This window comes from Gracilinanus agilis, chromosome 2, assembly GCF_016433145.1.
Source record: "Gracilinanus agilis isolate LMUSP501 chromosome 2, AgileGrace, whole genome shotgun sequence".
NCBI classification, from domain to species: Eukaryota; Metazoa; Chordata; class Mammalia; order Didelphimorphia; family Didelphidae; genus Gracilinanus; species Gracilinanus agilis.
The window spans coordinates 54,806,985-54,819,724 of record NC_058131.1 but is presented as its reverse complement, the minus strand read 5'-3'; the positions used below and the strand labels follow the sequence as shown (position 1 = coordinate 54,819,724).

Below are 12,740 nucleotides of genomic sequence, written 5' to 3'. Positions count from 1 at the left end.
TGGGCAAACTTTTTAAAGAGGGGGCGCCAAAGGAAAGGAAATGCTCATCTGTCAGTCTGTTTCTAAGGCAACTCTTTCAAAGTTTCATTGTATTGTATTCTACTCACTGTATTCGTCAGATTAGGAATAATGTCATGTATCAGCCAGATAGAACATTTCAGGGGGCTGCATCTGGCCCTCAGGCTATAGTTTGCCCATCACTGCTTTAAGGGATAAAGAAAAGAGACTGGCTTGACTACAACAAAAGGTTCATGGAAGTGAAAACAATGATAGCAACTTGATTCTATAAAGCACTTTAAATTACAGCAGCATTTTCACATACACTATTTAATTTGACTGATTCCCACAAAATCCTTTGAGGATTATCATCTTCCTTCACAAACAAGGAAGAGAAAATTCAGAAGTTAGACCACATCTGCCTACCATCACAGATATAGCAAATGACATTTCGAGTTTAAAGCTCTGGGATCCTGGTTTCCAGGCCAGTATCCTATCTACTTTATCTGAATAATTAAGTAACAGAAATATTCAGAGATAAACATAAAATGGCAGATTGGGATGCAGGCTGCAGGATTTGTAATTGATTATATGGCAATAAGAAAGTTGTTGAGCAAGGCAGCAAACAAGCCAAAGGCAGTATTTTTAGGAAAATTCCTCTGGTGATAGTATATAGAATAGATTAAAAGGAAGATGAAAATTGTCAGAGTCTGGTTAGGAAATTATTTTAATAGTCTAGAGACAAGGTGGTTGTAGATAATGGGAATGAAAAAGAAGGTAAAGAAGTGAGGAAAACTCAATACTGCTTAGTTCTGACTCAGCATGGTAGGGAGGAGAAATTAAGTTGGCACCCATGTTTTTAAACCTGGGTTAACTACAGTAAATACTGTATTTTGTTATCAAATAGAAATTTTGGGCATGAGAAAAGAATAAACAGTAAAAGCAAATGAAATGTGTATATAAATATATTTGATGATCAGAAGAGAAAAAAGCATGTTATATCCCAAGCAATGCTCCAGTAAATACACTCTAATATTCCTAAAAAGCTTATATATGAAAAAGGAAAAGCTAAAATAATTCCAGACTCATTCAACTTTCCCTGTAAAGAAAAATAAAATGCTGTTACCTAATGCCTGAAAAAAAATTATTTTCTAAAACAGTGGCTGAGACCAACTTGAAAGCAGTCTATTCATTGCCTAAACTCTACCCTTAAATATTTTTGAAGTTAATTGTATTTGCTAGCAACAAAATGTCATTCCCTCTAGTCACAAATCCATCCTGCTGAGTAAGATGCATTAGTTCAGAGATGATGTAAAGCTGTGCACTGGTGCATTCAGGTTGTGCCTTCAAAGCAAACAATTGTTGTATTGAAGGTAGTCAATTCAAGTGGCTGGGTTGGTAATCCCCTCAAGGAGGAACATAATTTAGAAAATTGCTCTCTAGTCGTCAAGGAGCATCTAAGTTTGCCCTTCTTCAGGAAAACACAGCAAAATCACCTCTTTTCCTTAGATTTCTTACCTGAATATACTGTTTTAGGATCTATGGAACAAAAAAGACATTCTTGCCACCTATAATGGATGAGATTATCTAAACAAAAAGTAACCTAAAAAAAAGGTCATTCTTGCTCCTATAGGCTGAATCATGAACAGGTTCCTGAAGTTTTAAAAGGTTCTACTGCTAATCTCCAAACAAAAGTGCTGCCAAATAATTGGGCAAAATCGGCCAAGTTTGAAGTCTTGCACTAAGTAAGATATTTTAAGTACATCCTAGGCCAGTCAATGCCTTTCTGCCTCTTCTCTCATTTTTAATCTCTTTTTATCTCCTGGCTTTTCCCTGCTGCTAGGTCCTGGCACTGCAATCACAAGACCCAAGTTCCAAGATATGATGGGCAAGTCACAGAACCTCCCTGGGCTTGGATTCCTTCCAATGTCCCTTCTAGTTCTCTCTCTGAATCTATGAGCTTGCCCTCTGAGATCTAAGCTATAATCTCTCCCCCTTTCCCACAACACTCTTCACCTAGAATCGTTGGGTTCACTTCTTTACCTTCTTTTCACTTCTCATTCCCTTAAAATCTGACATCTGACACTACTGTTCAAACAGACCCACTCTCTCAAAGGTTACCCACAATTTCAATTTCTGCTTTATTAACCTCAATGATCCTTCGTCCATTCTCATCCTTCTTGATCTTTCTGAAGCTTCCGACACTATGGCCTATCGATGCCCTAGCCATGATCTTCCCCTGCTCATTTTCTGTGGTACTGCTCTCAACTCCCTGTTTACTCCTCCTTCTCTATCTCTTTCCTGAGTCACTGGCCATAGCCTAAGCCTGTGTCCAAGAGGATCCCCCACAGTTCTGTCCTGTGCCTTCTGCTCTTCTCTATGTATAGATGGCCTCTCCTGGCCTCCAAAATGGATTTGTGGTTCTCTTTATTAAAGCTCAAATATCACCACCACCTTCTGCTCAAAAAACCACCAAGGGCAACTACCAACAATTTGGAAATTGGTCTTGATCAAGGACACGTGACAAAACTAGTGGAAATGTGCATCGGCCATGGGGGGGGGGGGTGCAGGAGGGGGGGTTGAAGGGGAAAGGTGGAGCATGAATCATGCAACCATGTTAAAAATGAATATTAATAAATGTTAAAAAAAAAAACACCAAGGACTCCTATTGCCTCTAGGACAAAATCCAAATTCCTTAGACTAGCATCTTTGCCTTTTTCAATAGTCTGACTCCCATCTATCTTTCCAGTCTTATCCTGTGACCTTTTCATCAGCAGGGTAGTCCCCTTATCCAAAATTCTACTCCCACAATCATGCTTTTGCACAAATGGTCCCTTATATCTGTAATATATGCCCTCCTCATCTATGCCTTGTAGAATCCCTGGCCTCCTTCTTAGAACAGCTCAGGTGTCCCTGTCTCAACAAGGCCTTTCAGAGCTTACAGTTATTAGCTTTTCTAATTTCTCCCTCCTAATTTTCCTTATATTTGCTTGTGCCCATCTTATAACTTTTTGCATTATGAGATTCATATCTGATGGTCAACAACAAAAGGACATACTACTGGAGAAACTTAATCAGAGCAATCTAAACATCCCTACTAAAAATTGAGCCAGAAAACAAAAGGCAGTTGTATTTGAATGAAGGAGAGAGAACATGTTTTCTCTGTGGAGAGGCAAATGAAGAATTGGCATTCTATCTTCCTAGAGTCTCCCTTCCTGCAATACACACCTCCCTCCTCATTCATTGCTGCCTCTAAGAGCTCCTGGATTCCTCCAACACTCTATTAACTGTCTCCTTTCATCTCCTTCACTGTTGACGTTATCTCAAAGTTACTTTCCACATTCTTTCTGGAGGTGAGTATAAAATCCTCGAGAGTAGAAATTATTTTTCTTTTTCCTTCTGTATTCCTACCACAGACAAGCCTAGTATCCTGCACACAGTGAGCACTCAATGTCAACTGAACTGAATTCCCTCCAAGTAGCCCAGGTCTCCCTCCACTCTTTGCTGTCTCTGTCAATGTTAACACTATCCCCCCCCCACCCCAAACTCTCAGCTTGCAATCCTAAAGATCCTATTTGTCTGCACCTCTCGATAGTCACCAGATCTTCAGCAACACTTTTAGATAGCTCTCATCAGGAGGAAGCTTTCCCTGATGCGGAACCAAAACCATCTTCTTTAAGACTGCTATTAATTCTTCTACTTCTGTATAGAACAATATTAACTCAACTTCCCCCAGGAGAGATTAAACAGCTGTAGCTTTTGTTTTGCTTTTTTTAAATCCTTACCTTCTAACAATCAATACTAAGAATTGGTTCCAAGGCAGAAGAGCAGTAAGGGCTAGGCAATGGGGGTTAAATGATTTGCCCAAGGTCACATTTGTTTCTGAGGTCAAATTTGAACCCGGGTCCTCTTAAATCTAGGCCTAGAGCTCTATCCACTGAGCCACTTCCCTGCCCCACCTATTTCTTTCAGAGGACCTTCATAGGACACAATTCCAAGGGCCTTCGCTATTATGGTCACACTCTGCTAAATGCAGTACCCATAAAGGAACATAATATCCCAGATAGGATCTCCCCCCGCCAGGGTAAAATATATACACTCATCTGGCACCTTCCATCTCCTGCTGAGCAGCACAGGGTCCCTGGAGAGGAGGCAGGAAAGAACCTAGCACCCTCCTTGTGCCCCAAAGCCATCTCCCTCTATTTCAAGGAGACTACCACTTCCAAATGCCACCTGACTTCCAGCCTCCTCAGATGAGATGAGCTAAACCTTCCCTTGGAGGGCACAGTGAACAATAGGAGATGGAAGGTCCACGGAGCTTATGGTATATGGTAAACTATGAAGTAAGATTCTAGACTAAGGGGTTAGGGGTGGGAGGTGGCCAGTACTATAGGAGATTTGACCTGAATCTTCCTGAAGACAGGAAGGATGAAAGTTTGTCAGAAATGGAATGAAGAGTGGGTGGATGCATTAATAAAGTGCAGTTAAAGAGGGATTGGCTAATAGCAACAAGGGCCCAGATACAGTCGTGTTATATAAATGTAACATAGGTAAGCTCCTCGCTGCCTCCCTTCTTTCTCATCTCCTGTCATACATTTATATTCCCTCGCCCTAGAGAGAGGGCTGGAGAAGTTAAGCTGGAGATCAGATGAATAAGTATGCTTATTTTTCCATCAGATCTTTACTATATACCTTGTTTGGAAATGTTGTGAATTCCCAGAATATCAGATATAACTACAGTATGAGTGATGAAAATATATTCTGACATTAAATATAAATGATTTTTTATTGGCTATGATTTAAGATCATTTGCCAAGATAATGGAGAATTTTAGCATTTGAACAACCATGCTTCCTCTCCTCAGGCTACTCCATGAACATATAAGATTGAATGTTTTAATGGGAATTTTTTTTTAAATCACACACTTGAGCAATGGACTAATATCATCACAAAGAAAAATACAGCATACAAGGTATAAAGGGAATTTATACAAACAGAGAATATAAAGAGTCATCCCCTGATAAGTAAAACTCAAAAGGTTTGCAAAATGAAAATCAAGAGTCTAAATGACCTACTGAAAACAATACCAAAACTCTAAGAATAGAAGAATGGAAAGCTTAAATAACTCTGAGGCTTCGATTCACACCCTGTAAATTGACAGAGGATAAAAAAACAGGAACAGTCAGTGATGGAAAGGAAGGGAAGACAGGCACACTAATGAACTGTGGGAGTACTGTACACTGATCCACCCTTCTGAAAGCTTAGAATTGTGCAAGAAAAGTAACAAGGTATCCATGCCCATCTCCTTTGGCCTAGTGGTCCCACTTATTGGGCCTGTATCCCAAGAAAATAAAAACAGAAATGAAGGTCCAATATATAACAAAATATTTCAAGCAGGATGATTTCTGGTAGCAAAGGACTAAAAGAAAAGTAGGTGTCCAACTGAGGAATGGCTTTTTTAAAAGTATCAATGTAATGGACTATTAATAGGAAAGAAGAAAATAATGAATTCAGAGAAACATGGAAAGATTTAAAGGAAATAATTCAGAAGGAAATAGAACCAAAATCAATCAGGCAATAAGCATTTATTAAAGCCCTACTAAATACCAAGCTCTGTGCCAATCAATGGGGCTACAAAGAAAAATGAAACTTCCCCTGTCCTCTCAGAAATAAAACATAATACACATAGGAGCACATATTAAATCTACAAAGTAAATGCAATGTAATTTGGGGATAGGGAGACAAGAAAAAATTCATATAAGTGGAATTTGAGCTGAGAGCAATATATTACAATATAGATGAAAAAAGATTGATAAAAGAGTTGAGTAACTGAAAAACCAATAGTGAGATGTACTCAATAGTGAAATCATAAAAACTAAAATGAAAAATTTTGATTACACAAATATGAAAAGATTTTGCAAGACATAGCCAAAGCGTTGATTTTTTTTTTACTTGAGTAAATTTAAATGTCAGAAATAAGAGGGGAGGGGAGCATGATAATGATATGTCAAAAAAAGACAAAGACTATTAATGAAACATTTAACAAATACACAGAAGGAAACCAAGAAGATACAAACAAAATGGAACAGCTTTACTTCTATCATGTTCAATGTAACGTGCACTTTTAAAAAAACTGTACATAACAGCAGTTTAGTTTCATATACAATCATCTCTTCTGGTCTTCTCTGTGGAGTGACATATTCCTATTTGTTGATTTTAAGTTTATATTAAAAATTTAAAGAAAGGGGGCTGCTGTTTAGCTCAGTGGATTGAGAGCCAGGCCTAGAGACCGGAGGTCCTAGGTTCAAATCTGGCCTCAGACATTTCCCAGCTGTGTGACCCTGGGGCAAGTCACTTGACCCCCATTGCCTATCCTTACCACTCTTCTGCCTTGGAGACAATACACAGTACTGACTCCAAGGCGGAAGGAAAGGGTTTAAAAAAATATATTTTAAAAAAATTTAATGAAAAAGATCATCCCAGTCCATATTAATCAATAGACACTGATTAAGCAGTTGCAATATGCCAAGCCAGGACCCTAATAAGGGCAGAAAGCTGTCTTACCTTGTCAGATGCAGTCACTCTTGTTTATCAAAAGGTTGTACTTAACTCCTACAAAAGAGGAGTCAGCTGGGGTGGGGAAACAGGAATAACTCATGTAAAAACAAAAGGTAATGATAAAATAGGGGAGGAAAAGAAGCAATGCGCTTCATCACCAGGAATTCTAAAAGTAGAATGGGCCACCACCGCCACCCCTCTCACTCGAGGGAGCTGTGCAAAGCCTGATGATATCCTCAGAGAGATGTCACAGAAAGCTGCCTTTTTTATCCAGGCACGGATGGACTCCACAGCAGCTGAGGTCTCTTCCAAGTGTCAAAGTCTCTGATTCTATGAACCGCAGTAGATGAATGTTATTGCACAATGAGCAATGAATGACTAACATAGGGAAATGAAACATGGAAAGTCACCAAATAAGAACAACTTGGAACAACAATATACACAATGACTACGATACAAGTAAGAAGAGTGCTGAGTGGTCTCGCGACCCGTCTTGGTCCCAGAGAACAAATAATAAAATCTCTTTCCTTACTCTTGGAGGAGGTATAGAATATTGCAGACACTTTTAAGAAGAGGTCCAAGTGTCAGCTGTTTTTGCATAACTGTTTTTCATGACTTCAATGACCAACGAGGCCCAGGCCATACCTCAGTTATATGTTTAAGTGTTTGGGCTTGGGAGGAATTGGGGGTGGAACTGGACAGAAGCATTGCTTTAGCATCTACTAAGTGCCAGGCACTATGCTAAACACTTTACAAATACCTCATTTGGCATCATTTTCATCACTGATTATGTAGCTCGTACTTTCTGAAAATAAGAAGAAACTAATACATTCTTGCATCTTTTTCTGATAATAGTTTTAAATGCCAGTAGGAGGAAACTCCTAAAAACGTTTACTGAGCATATACATGGAAGGCATCACATTGCAGTATCAAGAGCCCTAGACTTGGATTTAGAGATACCGAGTTCAAATTCTGGCTCTGCAGCACTTCTTTTCACAGACTGAGGGAGACATAAATTTGAATGCGAGCTCCAAGATCAGAAAAGAAAATGAGGAAAAGATTTAACCAACTTAAGTTGGAGTTGATGCTGGAACATCTAAGTGAAGTTAAGGGTATCCCATGCTCAGGCACAAGGATTTGCACAGAAGACTGTAAAAATAACAACTGAAAAATAATCAACAATGAGAGATATCATCATCTCTTAGACTTGAGAGAAACTGTTTTTTGGGTTCGGACATAATAACAAGAGAAACAATGTTTATTTGGTCGTTTGTAAATCGCTTTACAAATACTATTTCATTCTATTCTCACAAGAGGTCCGGGAGGTAAATGCTATTATTACCTTCAGTTTACAGATGAGGAAAGAAAGAGGGTAAAAGATTTACCTAGGCTCTCCACTCTATTGAGTGTCTTGAGGCCACTTTGAATCAATGATTACAGGCCCAGCACTCTGTTTACTATGACACACATACCAAAGCAAAAGCTAATAAGTATTATTTATTCAAGAGCAAGTTTATTCAAGAGTTCCCTAGGCCAAAGAAATCTCAGTTTAAGCTATCTCTAAACACTCCCCCTAATTCCCAGTCAATGAGTGATGTTTTTTACATGATAACAGAAACTTCCCTTCCAACAAGTCTAATTTATTTTCCAGAAATGGCATGTCTCCTCTCCCTCTCATAAGTCTGAAGAAGCCCTTGAAAGGTAATTAGTTAATCTAGACTTAGCCTAGACAAGAGAAAATCAGTGTAAAGTAGAATGAGACAGCCCAGTTAACACGGCCTTTGACTTTATCAAATGTGGTCAGTGGCTTTTAGCTAATTCATTCACTATCTCTACTATAAAGAAAAACCTTGAAGCTTGCCAAGAAAAGCCAAATCTACCTTATTTTAGATCTATACAAGAGTACTTTGCATTCTTCATCTAGATAAAAAGCATAATGATAATTATACATTTCCTATTTAGTCATCAACAGAGATTAGTATGATAGGAAAAGAGAATTTCTGACTATGCACAACTAATTTAGATGGAAACTCTTTGGTACCCAGAATAAAAACAAAGATGAAAAATTGTAGAATTTAAAATGCAACTTTCTTCTTCTTCAGCTAAAATATTTCACAAATATTATTATAAGAATCTTGAAAATATCCACCCCTCAAATAAAATATAAACAAATTCTCCTAGTTACATTTTATAAATAGAAAAGAAGCTTACAGACAGATATCAAGCAAGTCATCCAATACAATGAAATTCTAGTATTTAGATTTGCTTTTACAGGCTCTATCTCCAGGGAAATTTTACTTAAGAATCATTATAAAAGTTCTCTTTCTGTTCTCTTTATTGTTTAAAGCCATGATCAGAATTTTTTAAAGTGCATTATTCTTTGCTAGCCATTCAATGAATATTTTTAAATTTCTCTGAGTTACAACTGACTATAACACTTTTAAAAGTGTTCAGTAAATTGTTATACACTACTAACCAAAATAAATCAAGTCATGGTCACAGACAAAATATATTTGGCTTATACTCTCAGAACACTGAAAAATAATCACTTATTTATAGAACTACATGCAAGCTGCTGCAAATGTTCTCTTACCAAAGGAGTGATGTATTAGAAAAATTTGCCTTAATCTTAAAAATCATCCTGTCTTATAAATATGGTCTTTATTTCTGAAAGATGGCAAATATTACCTTTTTCTGTGCCTTTCTCAACACCAAAAGCATAAAATCACTCTCTCAACTGGAATTATCTGGACTAAATCCAAAATGGCTAATCTGAAAAGCATTTAATATACAGGCAATCTAGCAGAAAACTGTTGAAAATGTTGTAATGCTAAGGCTGTTTTAGCTTGATTTGTTCTTTAAAACAGAGGATTTAACCCATATGTACGTCCTACAAATAAGTCTAAGATAATGTTAATAAGAAGTCTAAAAATTTAATTCAAATGAGCTAAACATTAAAATTAAGAATTATAAATCATCCCTCTCCTAGATAGATTTATGTAAAAGTACAGGCATTTTGCTGCCTCCTGAAATAGTGAAATAAGACATATTAAGAGTCTCTTCCCTTTAATTTACCAATTAAAATGCTCTGCCAATGGCTTGCTTTAAGTCTCAAATAAAATCCTATTTTTTTACTAGAAGCCTTCCTCAACCCCTCTTAATTCTAGTTAATTATGTCATATATATGTATATGTGTGTGTGTTCCTGTATAAAGGAGTCTGTGTGCCTGCTACCTCCTCCAACAGCTTGTGAGCTTCTTGAGGGCAGGAACTATCTTCTTCCTCTTTTTATATCTCCAGAGCTTATTATGTCCTTAACAAATGTTTACTGATTGAACATAACTCAAATTTACCCATTTTTTATCCACAATTAAGATACTGTCTTTTAAAAACAAAGATGATAGGGGTAGTAAGGTAGCTCAGTGGATAGAGAGCCAGGTCTGGAGAAGAGGTCCTGGGTTCAAATGTAACCTTAAACACTTCCTAGCTGTATAACTCTGGGCCAGTAACACCCATTGCTTAACCATTACTGATCTTCTACCTTATAATCGATACTTAGTATCTAGTCTAAGATAGAAGATACAGGTTTATAAAAACAAAAAACAAAGACAATTCTATGTATCAAAGAGGTATGAACTTTTAAGTTGTTTTCCCAGGAGTTATGATAGCCTCCTACTTCCTATCCAGTCTTGCTAGGAGGCACACATTTAGGCTACTCTAACCAACTAAATTTGATCAAGCAGAGACATAACATCTAAATAAAAAATGGCATTCTGGGCTGACAGCAATAAAATCAGTTTCTTTTTTTGTTTGTTTTAGCACAACCCTTAATACAATCTAAGTAATTCCCTATTTATAAATAATAAAATAGTCTCTCCAGCATAAAATGCATATAAATACCACATATATAATTGTCACCAGTCCAGTTTGATTTCAACAGACTATCATATTCTTAGGACTGTCCATTCCCAGATGAGCAGTTCATGAGACTTTTTTTTCCCTGAACACAAAAATTCCTAGTTATGTCTTTAAAAAGGCTGGTGGTTTCCTCAAATTGTGTCCTGCTTTATACATCAAGCAAAATCCAATATGCTGGGGAAGTAATGTTTAATACTTTATCAGATTTCTGAAGCACACCAAAAGAAGTGTTTTTGATTGAAATTATTTTTAGGAAATCAACATCTTATAGCTTTGACAATGTGAAGGAAGCAAATTTAAAAAAAAAAAACAGAATTCTCAGAATCTAATAGCTGGAGAGAATCTCTGAGATCTAATCTACATCCTTATACTGGAAAGGGAAAAAGTTGTTTTTCCTTAGCTTCATTTTTAATGTTAAAAAAATATTTGGAGTTACACAATTTCATCTTGTACTATAATTTTCATGGAATCAACAGGGTATTATTTAGTCCACAATTTAATTATTTGTTGTTGCTGCTTTCTAGAAACCTAGAAAATGTATCTAAAACCTTTCCCCATATATGGCAACATAACCTTTTAACAGAGGCAGAAATCCACCTTAAACACACACACACAACACTGACAAGTCAGCATATTCTACTTCTTCCATTTCTTTACAATTCAGTTCCTGGCTTCATCTTGTTTACTTCCTAGTCAGTACCGCTATTCCCACCTTCACCATTCATTCCCCTCATAACCCTCAGACCTCAGAATCACAGAATATGGGGTCCTTGAGACACAGAGGGTATTTCATAGCCTCAACATCCTTAGGGGTTGTTCTTCCTACTACAAACTGCCCTCCCCTTAGTGAAGAGGTATTCACTCCCCTCCATAGCCCTTGAATCTGAGGTAGAAGGGATTTCAGATGCCATCCAAAACCACACATACTGGAAAAGAATCCTCACCCTAACTGAGGTCCAGTACTTTACAAGGCTGGATACATTGTAGGTACTCAAGAAATGCTTATTAACTTGACAACCACCCTTTTACACACATGCTCCACTGATGCCTACTTCCAGGTGCCTACATTCAGAAGGGATCAGTAATTTCACACCTTCCCTTCCCCGCATATACACAGATTAAGAGCTTCTGATCTCCCCCCAATCCAAACACGGTCTTTTTGTATCCCCAGCTCTTAGCATAGTGACTGGCAGGAGTAGTATTTGCTTAATAAACCCTTAATGACTGACACTGGGCCTTACTAATTTCCCTCTGCACATACACACACACTTCCCCCCCCTTGAACATTAACTAGCTCTTGCACACACATACATACACTTCCCCCCATGCACACTCACTCCTCTCTTGCACTTTCACTGCCCCTTTGGCACGCACAATCACCTCCCTTCCCAACACACTCACTACTCTCCCTGCTCTCTACACTGTGCCCTCCCTTACACACTTCCCTCTCCTTCATTTGCATACAGTGACTCCCTTGCACACCCTCCTCTCCCCGGCACACCCACAGCCCCTCCTCTCCCCTCCCTCGCACACACACGCCCCCTCTTCTCTCTGTGTACAGACATATGCACACACACTCTCCCTCTCTCTCGCTCCCTCCCCTCCCCTCTCACAGCGCCCCCAGCTTGCTCACCCTCCCGGCAGCGCCTCCTCCAGATGGTGTCCGTGTTGAGGATGCGCCGGAACTTGGTGCAGACCTGGGCCAGGCTAGGCAGGTCGGTGCCGGGCAGGGAGGCAAAGATCTCCACCAGGAGCTCAGGAGGCAGCTCGAGGAGTGAGCAGCGCGCTGGTGGCTGCGGGGGCTGTGGGCAGGTGGAAACCGGGCCCCCAGCGCCCCCAGCCGCCAGACCCGCCCCCGGATCCCCAGCGCCTCCGTGCCCCGCGGTCCCACAGGCCCCTACCGGCCTCGCCATGACCGGGGCACCTTCGATCCTCTCTTCCTCTGGGTCTGTGTCGGGCTCGCTCTCGGCCGCCGCCCCCGCTGCCTCAGCTGGGCCCTTGCGCTGCTGCCGCCGCCGGCAGCCTCGGGCCTGACCCACCCCACAGAGCCGGGCACACACCGCCATCCCGGCTCCTGTGTGACGGGGCCCCCGCGCGCGCCCGCTCCCGCGCCGCCGCCCCCGCGCACGCGTGCCCCTGCTCCTGCGCCCCCGCACCGCGCAGCCGCCCCCGCCACCCCCGCCGGGGCGGAGCCGGCAACCGGACTCAGCCAATTCCGCCACACGCCCGAGCGGACACGCGCTCACTCCCCGGACTCCCCAACCTTAG

The 12,740-nt window shown here is 40.0% G+C and overlaps 1 protein-coding gene across 3 annotated transcripts in view; it reads right to left on the bottom strand.

Moving 5' to 3' along the window:
* Positions 1 to 12,538, bottom strand: part of FBXO31 (F-box protein 31) — a 56,596-nt gene extending 44,058 nt beyond the window's left edge. Inside the window, exons 1-2 of one of the 3 annotated variants that reach the window (XM_044660538.1) lie at positions 12,395 to 12,538; positions 12,106 to 12,265 (exon numbers count right to left, since the gene is read on the bottom strand). In XM_044660538.1, coding sequence (XP_044516473.1) covers positions 12,106 to 12,265; positions 12,395 to 12,538 — 304 coding nt within the window. Of the gene's footprint in view, positions 1 to 12,105 lie in introns of all 3 variants that reach the window. The other 2 variants (XM_044660537.1, XM_044660535.1) reach the window with 2 other exon arrangements.
* Between the last annotated feature and the right edge of the window lie 202 nt (positions 12,539 to 12,740).